The following is a 13,586-nucleotide window of genomic DNA, read 5'->3' on the forward strand; positions in this document are numbered from 1 at the left end:
TTTTAATATGTCCGACTTAATTAGTTGAGTCAACAGTCGCTGAATGGAATGCTTTAAGTGGCGGCATTTATTTAGATTATCTGTCGATAAATAAAAATAGGGGTAATTATATTTTCATTTCAAATACTTTTTTAATATTCTTTGAACTTTTAATTTATGTAGTTTTGATTTTACTTTTAAATTACTTAAATATATATTATTTATAAGGTTCAATCTAAGAACGCAACCTTAAATATTGATAAGTACTTTGTTTCTGATCAGTCAAGCCTAAGCAATTCCTTTATATTGAACCCTTAATTAGATTCCAACACGAGCCAAAGATCAAACTACTGTATAGGCTCTCTAGCCCTACCTCAAAATCTTTAATCACCCGATACATTGTAGTTCTATAAATCGCCTTAGTTGGCAATTAAGTTAAGGAAAATTTGTTAAATGGGTCATATGAACAATATGAAACGCTAATTGTTAAAATTATATGCTCTGCAAGCGGAAAAAATCAGGCTTAGCTACCGATATTTATAGCCGCAAATTGTGGTGACTTAGTTGGATTAATGAACTTAGCTCTAAACTGCTAACCCGAACTAACGGATAAATGGCGCAGTTCTTCAAATAACTCATGACATGTAGAGTAATTATTTTCACTCCCAGAGATAATGGAATAGATAGCAATCTGATAATGCAGTTATTTGCCTTGCTTATCAGCACCCAATTATGTGGGTTTTTGTTAACAACAATATCCCCGTTGATAATGCTTGTTTATACCATAGAACCCATTGATTAGGCTACCAACTAAGCCCCAAAACATTTGCTGCACTTCCCATGATCTTTGTACCCAGTTAGTAGAATTCAGGTATAGTATTACCAAATCCCCATCTAATAAACTTCAAATGATGATTTATGTACATATCTGCACTATGTGGATTCCCTTGGCACACGAATGGGTGAGCTCAATGTTTAATTTAAATTTGTAATTCGCATCTCGCAAATCGCCAGACAACGTCACGTTATTTTCCCCTTTGGCGTGGGTTTTGACTAGATTTTCTCAAGATTTTATTAAGCTAGATGGGTGTACTGGGTCTTACTATAAATAGAGTATCTATTTTTATGTATTTTCTAATCAAAGGTGCCAAATATTTGATTAATTAACATATTTTACAATGCTATCAGTTTGTTTTGGTTTTATTAATTCATTTTGTTTACTATTCCGCATAATTATTTTAAAATTGTGTCTTGTTTAAAATTTCTTATCAGTAAGAACAACATAGGTTAAAGTCTACTAAGACCATTTCAAATTATTAGATTTAAATAAAGAATTTTGTTTACAAACATTCCACATCAATTTGTTTATCAAAAATAGATAAAATTTGCTTACAAACCTAGATGGTTTCGAATTCATAAACATTTCTACGATGTTTACAAACAACTCATTGGGTGGAAACTAAATTCCCAAATACATTTTCAACTTTAAATGACACCCACTCATACTGTCTTATTAACCCATATAACTGAACTCAAATAAACAAAAGGTTAATAGGAATTTTGTCACGTTTTTGTGAATAAATTACCTGTTTCGCTTTTCGTCTGAGATGTGGGACATAAGCCTGAGCTTTTTAAATATGAAAAACCGAATAGGCTTAAAAACAAATTACAGTTTGTTGACAGATTCAAACTACGCAAGCAGAGGAGATCACGTTGAAGATGATGACGATGGTGATAATGATGAATCGAGTTTTATATAATCCGGCAAACTGATTAGACATCGCGTGTCCCATTTGAAGCAGAAACTTTTGGGCATACTACTCAAGAATCTATATATATATATTCTGAAAGTTTTTATAAATATTTATATAAATCATATAGCCCTCAGAGGTGACACGATGCTGGAGCATGTCTCTCATAAAAATAATATACCCCTGGGGAAAAAATCTTTCTAAACAAGAGTTTAATCTAAGTTCAAGATCACATATTTTTTGCACACTATAAAGTACTTAGGACGACACTTTTTTTAGTCTGAAAAAACATTTCAAGCTGATAGCGAAATTCGAAATTGAATCGGAAATTGTGAAAAGCAAATAATAACAAAAAAAATAAACCAACATGAGAGGTCTTTCTTTATGCCGGGCCAGAATTCGCAAGAAAATAAAATCGCATTATTAAAAGTACACTTGGGACACCAAATGTTTTGCTAATGAGTGGCATAAACCCATACCCATGATAAATATTTATATATATATATATAAAGATATAGCCAGAACCAAATCGGCTTACGTTCCAAACATTGAACAGCAGAGACCATTTGGCAACTAATTAAGGCTTTTGGCGGATCGTAAGGGGTAAGGCATAGGAATCGGCGACAAAGTCTGGATTTCGGTCTCTAAGCCTGATTGACATGCATACACTGCAACAAAAGGTGGGGGCAGGGTGGATCCGAATTCGCGTGACGTTAGATAAATATGAATGGATCAATGAATGGATAAGTTTATTAAGCTAGAAGGGAGGCTACTTGACAGTTTGGTCTGCTCCCATCTCAATGGGATTGCGGATTCTACGACGATCGTGACGATGGCAACGTAGACCACAAGTTGTATGAATTATTATGAGCTAGTGTTATATAGTTCACTGTCTGGCGATGGGTGCTTCCATGTCTACGGGGTCAGAATTAAACGAACCTTGGATCATAATGCAATAATGGCCAAAATACGTTGGTATCATTAAGTTTTAAATCGTTTTGAGGGCTTAAAGGTTATTTAATTGAGAAATTTAATAGTTTCGTGAATCATATATTTGGCATATATATAAAATGTTTCTGAATTAAATTAGCACATTAAGAGATCCATTACGTTTATCAGAAATTTAATCTTAACTATTATTTAAAAATTAGTAAAGTAGACAATCATTGCACTCCTTGCCCCTTTTTATAATACTGCTTAAATCAACTCCATTAAGTAGATTTATAGAAAAATTAATTTAATTCATGTGTCCACTTTATCACGACAAATCAATTTCTCTTTGGTAATTCCCCAAGCCAAGTTACACGGAACTTCAGTTACTACGTAAATATGTTTAGCCCCAACACAATGCGAATTATTGGTTCTTACCCCAACCAACTAACCACCTACACTCACCGCCCCACTCTGATTGATAATTTATATATATTTATGAGTCACTTTCTTTCCATTCAAATCGAAATGAAACAATATGGAACTGCCGAAAAACCAGCCGGAAACAGCAAAAGAAGACTACGAAAAATGAAGAAGAACAAAATCAGAATGCGAGACATGCGGGACATGACCGTACTTCATAATAAATCCAAATTTTCCTATAACGAAAGGTGTGTTCTGAAAGGAATATGAGTACGCAACCAATTTGCATATGAATATCACTTTGCTTTTTGGTCATTTCATTGTGTTTCACAATCGGAAAGTTGAATAAACTGCAAGAATGAACTGTAAAGTGAAGACAGGCTAGAAGGGATGATGATCCATCCAGTTCGAGATCTTAAAAGGTGGTTGCACCCACTGATTCAACCTTCAATCGATGACAGCTGTCAATGGCTTAACCTTCAGAGATTAATGCTGGAAAAGCAAGGAAAAACAATACTGGATCACACAGCTGTTGCCACTGGCGACTTTATCGACATGGCATTATAGGCAAACTTGACCAATATTCTTTATCGTACACGAAGAAAAACCTCGAGAAAAAATGTGGGCTTAAAATTATTTGCATTTGATGATAGAAAATCTAAATATTACAAAAAATATAAATTTATTAAAAAGATTAAAAAGTTTTTTCATTTTAGTTTAATTTTCTTAGAATATTTCTATTTAATTTAAAAAAAAAAGAACCTGGATTTTTTCATGTCTAAACTTTAAAAAATAAAAGTCGAAGCTTAAGACCCTCGGCTAAAGCCAATCAGCATGATTAGCAGAAAAAAAATCCATCAATTGAATGCCAATTGAGCAGATTAAGGAAAAACAAGAATAAAATGACCAAAGAGGAAAACCAAAGAGGGTGTGGGGAAAAAAGAAGGTGATGGAAGACAATAGAGGGTTAGTAGGTAACCAGAGGTCGGAAAACTTTTATGCGCCGCAAACAAAAACAGGAAAACGGAAAATATCAAAATATGGAAATTGTGAGAGGCACTATTGAGATATAAATACGGCGTAAAATGTTCCGGTATTCCTTAATGGAACTTATTGTTACTCATCACAGGGTTCAAAAGTCCTAGCACTTAGTTATATGTATGTATATTATATATATATTTCAAGTTAATCGCTTTAATAATTAGCGCTTAATCTTTGCACTACTGACTTGTGATTTATAGGCGATTTTCACATTAACTTTCAAACTTTTAGTTTTAATTTCCACAAGCATTAAATAAAATAAAATAAAACGTTTTATTTAACCGCTACTTGATGCGCCTGCAACTGCAGTGAAAGAACAACTAACTATGCGAAGGGAAATGAAAACAAAACGCTTAATAGCATAGGAAAGAGAGAGGGGGTGAAATTGTTTCAAGAGGGTTGAAAATGCATTCTCTGAATATTAGCTAGAGGGCGCCAAATGTTATAAATTTTGAATTCATATAACAGCACGCTGTTAACTAAAATAGTGGTGTTAAGCGCACTGAAGCTGTTAACTGAGAACAGCTGAGCTGGTCGCCTCTGTCATTGCACGCTGTTTTTGTTTTCATGGAAGTTTAGTAAATATCTAAACATAAATTATGAAAATATCACGTTTTAAGAAGTCCCACAAAACCCTGGTGTTCTTTGCCACCAATTTCGACTACCGGGAACCCTATCAAGTGCTTATCGATGCCACCTTTTGCCAAGCTGCGTTGCAAGTGAGTTGTACACTTCAAAAACCTGTTAGAGTTCCTAATTTATTGCTTAATTTGCAGCAAAAAATTGGCATAGATGAGCAGATAAAGAAGTATTTTCAGTGTAACGTGAAACTTCTGACTACTCAGTGTGTTATCCTGGAAGCGGAGTCCCTTGGGTGCTCCTCTAACTGGAGCCACATCGATCGTCAAGCGATTCTATGTCCACAAATGCGGACACGAGGGAAAACCAGTTGCTGCTGGTGAATGCATAAAATCTATGGTAAAATATATATTGACCCTTTATTTCGAAAATACTAAATTTAGTTTTAAACTTATCTTTTAGACTAAGGACAATCGCTATATAGTTGCCTCCCAGGATCGTCTGCTGCAAGAGAGTCTTCGTAAGATTCCCGGTCGTTGTCTACTGTATCTGCACAAAGCCACTCCAGTTTTGGAAGCCCCATCTAAAGCATCCAAAAAGTGGGTACAAAGACGTGCAAAAACTTAATGCTGGGCAAACAGGCTGAAAAAATCGACTATATGAAGGAAAAACAGGGCCTAAAGACTACTGAAACTGCAGTTAAGCCTAAGAAACATAAAGGACCCAAGAACCCCAATCCACTGTCTTGCAAAAAGAGCAAAAAGGAAAAGGCACAGCCACAAAGGAGTCTCAAAGGAGTCGAGCAAAACGCAATAACCAAGGCGAAAAGAAAACGGGTCAAGTTACCTGCTCATGTCAAGGCAGCATTAGGAAAAGATTAGATTAAATTTGGCTTAACAAGTAGATAAATATGCATAAGATAAAGAAAATTAAAGCGCAATCTGGTAAAAAAAAAATAGGAATACAAATGGATAAAAGGCAATTAGAATTAGTTAGTTGAGAATTATTTACTTCAAATATCAAACAATTATTACAATTGATCCAGTTTAAATAATTATAAAAGAGTAGTAATTAGCTTTCTAATGACTCAAGAGAAATCAAATATTAAGGTATTAACGCTTAGGAAATTCTTCTGATAAATATTTATCAATGAACTTTTGGTTACTCTTGAAAGAAATATGAAGACACGTCTTTGTAAGCTTACCACAATATCTCCTTTGCTCTCCATTTGCGTCGTAGAAGCTGTTAAGTGCCCACTGTGCCTTACAAAGTATCACAATTTAAACACTCAACTTAATCTTGAGTATATATTTATATGTTTATTTCTTTATATAGTTAAACATCGTATAATAGTATACAAGTTGACTGAGAACCATTTGAAGGAGGAAGAGAGGGCAAGGGCGAGCCGAAACTTTGTAAACTTACCACAATATCTCCTTTGCTCTCCATTTGCATCGTAGAAACTGTTAAGTGCCCACTGTGCCTTACAAAGTATCACATTTTAATCTCTCAACTTAATCTTTAGTACGTATTTATATGTTTATTTCTATAGTTAAACATCGTACAATACTATAAAAGTTGACTGAGGGCCATTTGAAGAAGGAAGAGAGGGCAAGGGCGAGGCGAATCTTGTTCAGCGCTATTATCAAATGGGGAGCAACATTTGCACCGAAAAAGCTGATAAGTCCCCACTGTGCCTTACAAAGTATCACAATTTAAACACTCAACTTAATCTTGAGTACATATTTATATGTTTATTTCTTTATATAGTTAAACATCGTATAATAGTATAAAAGATGATTGAGAACCTGAGAGAAAGAGAGGGCAAGGGCGAGGCGAATGAAAGATCTTCTCACAATTTGCCCTCGCGAATCTTGTTCAGCGTTTTTTCGGTCATTAACTGACCCACGATCTTGGTCAATGTGGGATTCCTGGCACAATATGCCATTGGATTGACCGGGAAAAGGCCACACCAAGTGAGATCCATTTTGTTGGCCAGAGCAACGGCAAAAAGATCTCCACATCTCTGGGGTGTCATACGTTTTTGATTGGCTGTACTTTGACCCACTTTATCGCCCTGCGAGCCCGTAAAGGCTTCCTGCAGGAAATCTGTGGCAATGGGTCCCGGTGCAAAGACGGATACATCCAGCTTGCGCATTTCCACTTTCAGGGAAAACAAATAGGCATTCAAAGCGTGTTTGGCAGCACAATAGGTGGGTGAAAATGGAATTGGACTGAAGCCAGCGATGCTAGAAGTGGCAGCCAGATGACCTCTACCGCCATTCTGTTCCACGAAGTAACGCACCACCAAGCGACTAAGATGAACCACAGAGAAGACATCCAGTTCGAAGAGCTCCCGATCAACTTCAATCTCGATTTCGGTCCAACAGGCACGCTGGGATCTACCAGCATTGTTTACCAGCACATCCAGTCTATGGAAATGATTGAGCACCTTATTGAGATGTGTTTTATGCTGATTTAATTCCAGCATATCCATTTGTATGACTAGCACATCCTTAGTGGCCAGTAATCCTTTAGCTGCAGCCAGACATTCTTCTTGAACTTTCTCTAATTGATCCAACCTGCGAGCGCTGAGTACCAATTTCACTCCATGTTTTGCCAAACTAACGGCTAGTGCCCGGCCAATTCCACTTGATGCACCTGTTATCCAAACCACTTGACCGCGCATTGATGATAAGGAGACTCCGAAGCGGGATTTGTACCAAAGGGCAACATTACAGTCAAGTAATATCCAAAGCAGGACATAGCCCACATAGTAGAGAACCAGCAGGAGCAGCAAAAACTCCAGGAAGGACATCTTGATGGATTTTGCGTGGCACTGGTAAGTCTGAGATACCTTTGTCCTCTGCCGCAACGGAAGACACTGAAAGCGGGTTTTCTACATTCTAAAACAATTAAAGCCTAAGTGGGTCGAACGGTCAGCTGGCCGGAGGTATCAGAGATGAGGCAGTGACTGTGGCTAGGTAATCACTTTGCCGGGAGATTTCAAATCTCTATGTAATGAAAAAGGAATACTACAAGGATATCGAATCTTTTGCAGCTTAATAATATTTAAACATATTTTTTATAGCATTTGGGATATAATTACTATAATTTGGAGCTCATGGTAAGTATGTATAAACTCGTCGAAAAGCTATCTCTTCTGCTCATCTCTGACAGTTTCTTTTACGTAAACGAAATTAGTCTTACAACACTCCACCTGTGCGCCAACAATCACATCAAAATTCAACACAAAATTCAATTTTACATTTTTTTAAATTTTATTTGTAAGTAAAATAAACTAATAACTAATCCTAGGCCTGCAGGAAGTCACCCAGATTATCGCATATTTTGTCAATTTCCGTATAGCCCGTTTGTTCCAGCGCCATAATGGCATTAGCCAGGGCAATCGTTTCTTTGAGGGAATGAGCCTTCAGCCAAATCCTTCCGTTGACACCCACAGCGATCTCGTAGGGCAATTGTCGGGTTAGGGCAGCAAGTACCGGACAGTTTTCCCGGAGAAGCATCCTAGCCAGATTTAGACTGCACTTAAAGAAAAATCCTTCGGCAAGAACGCCTAGTTTACCACGTTTGCCCACGGAATTGACGCAAACCAACTCAGGTTCTATATCAGCACTGGCATTCAGAATTCTTGCGTAGATCAGATCTCCAGGGTTTAAATCAGGGCGATTCTTTTTGGTGGCCGACTCAAAGGCTAGGTAAGATATAGAAGCCGTATCAGCTGCTCCGATATCCACGCGATATATATCACCAGCCTTAGAACGAACTACTCCCAGGACCAAATCTCCACGTGCCGGTATATATCTCCTTTGATAGTTGTCCACCCAAAATGTGGCAGGTTCCTTGTGACGAAGTGGTCCCGCCTTGCTGGCCACTACTGTTTCGTCTTGTCGGCGCAGTCCAGGTCCCAAAATCACCCGTTTGCTCTTGGCCAACTCTTCAATGGCCGTAATACGCTCTCCGGGCATCACTATTGTGCTGGTTGTAGTCATTTTAGAGAGATTGCGGGTTTTAGGAACTCCAAACAAAAATTCCGCGTGTGTCTTTCAAAACATATGTTTGAGCTGAGGTGTTAATCAACACTACCGTTTGTCACCACTGGTCTTAACAGCTTTAGGTAACATGCGTAAAAATGTTAAAAGATAAATTGGTGTGCAGCTATTAGCAGAACATTCACATAAAATTACTCCATGCTATAAGTTATACAAATTTCTTTTCTTTATATGTATAATACATAAACATTTAAATATAAATACATACATAGAACAACATAAGTTTCCTTACAAAAAATATATATATATATTATAAAGAAGCTATAATTATTATTATTATCCTTTAATTACAATTGAAACTGCTTTTGTGTTAACAGAGAGTTTATGACAATGTTAGCTACGGTATACAAAATTATAGTTCGATCAGCTGTTGTGCTATAAACAATCGTACGTTTTTTTAACACCGCCTTAGAATTTTTATTCTCTATTGCTTTCAGCTAAAAACGCGTGAATAACAAAAAGTATGTGACTTTGAATGACCTGAAAGTCCAGAATTCACTGGAAGATGTATTGACATGGTTTTAAATAATCCACACTTTCTGTCATTTTGTTGTTTATGTTTTAATTAACTATTAACTTTGACATTATTTCCTGCTCTCTTTTAGTAAAGACATGCAATCCACAGCTGCCTGTGGAATGTAATTCCTCTAACCTTGTGCGAAGGTCAATTTTCCCCAAAAAAATATAGGAATTATACCAAGAAAAACAACAACTACGGGAAAACGCACCCCCACATTTAAAACCGGCGAGCACCTGGAAACGCATACATATACAAAGAGAGAAAAAGTAAGTCGCTCTCAAAAAGTTTATAGAGATGGTTATATAATCATCGAATAAGCTTTTTATTTTACGCATTCAAAATATATTTGTAAAGTTAAGCAAAGTTTAAAAGAAACAATTTTATCTTGTTTAAACCGACAGTAAAATTAAATCAAATTATCATATAAATGTCAATACAAACTCGACTTTATATTTTGTTTATTGGAATTTCTGAACTATTTTTTATGTTAGTTGAAATTCTTTTAATCGATATTGTTTCCAGCTCTAAGCATTCTCTCAGCTGCTCTTCAAGTTCCACACAATGGCGCAAATTCTGACGCTGCGTTGGGCTCTCCCCAGAATTTTGTCGTCGCGAACGAGCAGCGTAAAATCGTCGAGCGTTTTCTCAGCGGTTTCAGTCGCCGTCAGAAGCAAATCAGCAGCCAGCCAGCTCTCATCTGGATTTAACTTTCTGCAGTTTCGTAAAAGTACTTGGTATGTATAACTGTGCTGTGGGTGTGTGCGTGGGTCCAGCTTATAAAAATATTTAATTATTTTATCTACAAAGTGTATGCAGATTTAAATTCCAACTATCAGCTATTAAATTCAATCATTTTTTGCCAACGATTTTCGTGCGATTATCTAACAAATTGTGCTGTGCAAATTTTCAAGTGGGGCATTTTCGTAGATATTTTCCGATCGATTTAATTGTACAAATCAAATAATGTCAATTGACAGCTTATTGTTATATCGCTATAAATAAATACTTTCGTTTTTTGCAACATTTGCACGTATTCCGGCTTTACTGAGTGCCTCACTTTGCGTTTGACCTTTAAAAGTAGCTTAGAGGTCATTCGGTTGTTCGTTGAGAGAAAACTGAAAAACTCTCCCACTGAGACAACAGGAAAAGCGGAAAATGCCGCGCGTGTCAATGACTCTAAATAATTTTAGAAATATTTAATTGAAATCTGAAGACAAATTAAATATAGAAAATAGAGAGGGGAATTTCGAGACGATTCCATGGAGAAAGTCACATAAAAGGCAGAAATGAAGTTACACCACTGGGCTATTTATATTGCATGCGATAATAATGCAATTGAATAATGATAATAAATTGTAAAAACTGTAAAAAGAATATTGCGAAAAAAAACATTACAAATTATTCAAACTATTTCATGTATATAAATAATTTTAAATATTTTTGAGAAATAAATATACTCTAAAAAAAAAGGGAATTATTAATTTCCTATCACCCTTTTAACCAATAACATTTTTCACTTTTTTTTTGGAAGTTTTATCCAACTTTTTTAAACTTTAAAAACAATTTTTTAAGAATATTTGGATATATTTGGAATATTAAGTATATTTGGAATATATGCATTGATTTTTATCTGATTTTAATTAAGTTTATATAAAGAAATGTAACACAATTTTGAAATGTTTCCAAATATTTGTCTTATTTAAATTACAAAACGACGAAGAGAAAACAGATTTTAGACATTTATCTTTATAAAAAAATGTGTTATATTTGTTTTGAATTAGATTAATACATTTAATTAAAGTATAAAAAACCTCAAAAACCAGAATTTCGATATTTCCCAACAAAGTAGCCTTATTACGAAGTCAGTTAACTTAGCATATTATTAATTAGTTATTAAATAACAAAATGTCTGGGTTTTCGGGAATATTCTGGTGCCCATCAAACATGAATTTTAAAGGAGATTATCTACGGTCAGCTGTTGTTATTTTAGACACCATGCCTAGATTAAAATTGTTGATAGTGAAAGACTAATTTGTGTTTTTTGTGGACTTTGATTTTTGCAGTGACAGCAACGAGATGACCATCAAAGCTATCAAGGCCCGTCAGATCTACGACTCCCGTGGCAACCCCACCGTGGAGGTCGACCTGACCACCGATCTGGGACTTTTCCGTGCCGCCGTGCCATCCGGTGCCTCCACTGGTGTCCACGAGGCTCTGGAGCTGCGCGACAACGACAAGGCCAACTACCATGGCAAGTCGGTGCTGAAGGCTGTGGGCCATGTCAACGATACCCTGGGACCCGAGCTGATCAAGGCCAATCTGGATGTGGTCGATCAGGCTGCCATCGACAACTTCATGATCAAGTTGGACGGCACCGAGAACAAGAGCAAGTTCGGTGCCAACGCCATTCTGGGTGTTTCCCTGGCCGTTGCCAAGGCTGGTGCCGCCAAGAAGGCCGTTCCCCTGTACAAACACATTGCCGATCTGGCTGGCAACAAGGACATCATCCTCCCAGTGCCCGCTTTCAATGTCATCAACGGTGGCAGCCATGCTGGCAACAAGCTGGCCATGCAGGAGTTCATGATCCTGCCCACCGGCGCCACCTCTTTCACTGAGGCCATGAAGATGGGCTCCGAGGTGTACCACCACCTGAAGAACGTCATCAAGGCCAAGTTCGGTCTGGATGCCACCGCCGTGGGTGATGAGGGTGGCTTCGCCCCCAACATTCAGTCCAACAAGGAGGCTCTGAACTTGATCAGCGATGCCATCGCCAAGGCTGGTTACACCGGCAAGATCGAGATCGGCATGGATGTTGCTGCTTCTGAGTTCTACAAGGATGGCCAGTACGATCTGGACTTCAAGAACGAGAAGAGCGACAAGTCGCAGTGGCTGCCAGCCGATAAGTTGGCCAATCTGTACCAGGAGTTCATTAAGGACTTCCCCATCGTCTCGATTGAGGATCCCTTCGACCAGGATCACTGGGAGGCATGGACCAACCTGACCTGTTCCACCAGTATCCAGATTGTTGGTGATGATTTGACCGTGACCAACCCCAAGCGCATTGCCACCGCTGTGGAGAAGAAGGCCTGCAACTGCCTGCTCCTGAAGGTTAACCAGATCGGTACCGTCACCGAGTCTATTGCCGCTCATCTGCTGGCCAAGAAGAACGGATGGGGCACCATGGTCTCTCACCGTTCCGGCGAGACTGAGGACTCGTTCATCGGCGATTTGGTCGTTGGACTGTCCACTGGACAGATCAAGACCGGTGCTCCCTGCCGCTCGGAGCGTCTGGCCAAGTACAACCAGATTCTGCGCATCGAAGAGGAGATCGGCGCTGGCGTGAAGTTTGCCGGCAAGTCCTTCAGGAAGCCCCAGTAAGCGTAGGCCACTTCAAAATTCCAACCACATCAGCCCCATCGAATGAGATCTGGATCTTGTAGAGGGAAACTGGATGCAGAAGAAGATCCAAGGAAAGGCGGCGGCGGAGCACGTGTTCGTCAACCTTTTACTTTCGGAATTTGTGTCTGGCGCACAAATGAATCAGAAATTAATTACCAAAACCATTTGCTGTCTCTATGCTTCGTTATTAGACATTATTATTAATGTTAAACCTTGATCTAATCATTATTTATAAAAACAAAAGATAAACCTTCAAAAAACACTATGTACGAGATGTTCAGTCAGTTATCAACAGCTTGGAATATCTTTAATATGTAGTCGCTGTAATTGTTTTCAAATTATATATTGATCTACACACAAACACCAAAAAAACACACAGATACAGGCAGTTATTCACTTCAGAAATGGTTACAAAATTATTGTTGAGACATAGAACTTAAGCAGAAAGTCGTTAAAAATCATTCTCATCGAATACACGGTGTTTAATAGTCGAGATCCCACAGGAAAATAACATACACCAAATATAATACATATTGAGAGTGCGTACAAATATTCAATTTGTTAGTTGATGTGAAATAAAAAATATAAAAGATATCTTTGAATTGTTTTTTTGAAATTATATTGGAGATAAGGGCGTTGCCAGATAGATCTTTGAAATCAAGTAAAAGTTCAAAAAATTTTACGATGTTTCTACATTGATGAATCCCCAAACTCAAAAAGGTTGAAATATTTCAGACTTTTGGCTTGACAACTTTTTATAAAAGGAAATATAACGATAGGAACAGTTATAAAACTAGCGAATTATCAGTTACTAACTAACTACATAAGAGTTGTTAATTGATAAGAATTTGATAGCTAATGGGCTTGTACGATTAGAAAGTATTATAATCT

General features: G+C 37.4%; 4 protein-coding genes across 4 annotated transcripts; 2 read left to right on the forward strand and 2 right to left on the reverse strand.

Annotated features, from left to right (window-relative positions):
* Positions 1 to 4,664: 4,664 nt before the first annotated feature.
* On the forward strand, positions 4,665 to 5,685 carry LOC108110795 (rRNA-processing protein UTP23 homolog). The gene is given in 5 exon segments (XM_017220024.2): positions 4,665 to 4,843; positions 4,901 to 4,993; positions 4,995 to 5,102; positions 5,166 to 5,316; positions 5,319 to 5,685. Coding segments are annotated over 5 exon segments (738 nt in total). The 5' UTR covers positions 4,665 to 4,723; the 3' UTR covers positions 5,585 to 5,685.
* Positions 5,686 to 6,437: 752 nt separating this feature from the next.
* LOC108111054 (dehydrogenase/reductase SDR family member 7) lies at positions 6,438 to 7,632 on the reverse strand. The gene has a single exon (XM_017220386.2). It carries the CDS (start codon positions 7,519 to 7,521, stop codon positions 6,556 to 6,558), a length of 966 nt encoding a protein of 321 aa, XP_017075875.2. The 5' UTR covers positions 7,522 to 7,632; the 3' UTR covers positions 6,438 to 6,555.
* Positions 7,633 to 7,960: 328 nt separating this feature from the next.
* LOC108111065 (exosome complex component RRP40) lies at positions 7,961 to 8,822 on the reverse strand. Its single transcript, XM_017220398.2, has one exon. It carries the CDS (start codon positions 8,714 to 8,716, stop codon positions 8,018 to 8,020), a length of 699 nt encoding a protein of 232 aa, XP_017075887.1. The 5' UTR covers positions 8,717 to 8,822; the 3' UTR covers positions 7,961 to 8,017.
* Positions 8,823 to 9,897: 1,075 nt separating this feature from the next.
* LOC108111043 (enolase) lies at positions 9,898 to 13,289 on the forward strand. The gene is made up of 2 exons (XM_017220375.2): positions 9,898 to 10,030; positions 11,360 to 13,289. Exon 2 carries the CDS (start codon positions 11,373 to 11,375, stop codon positions 12,672 to 12,674), a length of 1,302 nt encoding a protein of 433 aa, XP_017075864.1. The 5' UTR covers positions 9,898 to 10,030; positions 11,360 to 11,372; the 3' UTR covers positions 12,675 to 13,289.
* The last annotated feature ends 297 nt before the right edge of the window (positions 13,290 to 13,586 follow it).

Source organism: Drosophila eugracilis, unplaced genomic scaffold, assembly GCF_018153835.1.
Source record: "Drosophila eugracilis isolate 14026-0451.02 unplaced genomic scaffold, ASM1815383v1 contig_575, whole genome shotgun sequence".
Classification (NCBI taxonomy): Eukaryota; Metazoa; Arthropoda; class Insecta; order Diptera; family Drosophilidae; genus Drosophila; species Drosophila eugracilis.

Excerpts from the sequence above, each read along its gene's own strand:
- LOC108111054 (XM_017220386.2), bottom strand. The coding sequence starts at position 7,521 with ATGTCCTTCCTGGAGTTTTTGCTGCTCCTGCTGGTTCTCTACTATGTG.
- LOC108111043 (XM_017220375.2), top strand. The coding sequence starts at position 11,373 with ATGACCATCAAAGCTATCAAGGCCCGTCAGATCTACGACTCCCGTGGC.
- LOC108111065 (XM_017220398.2), bottom strand. The coding sequence starts at position 8,716 with ATGACTACAACCAGCACAATAGTGATGCCCGGAGAGCGTATTACGGCC.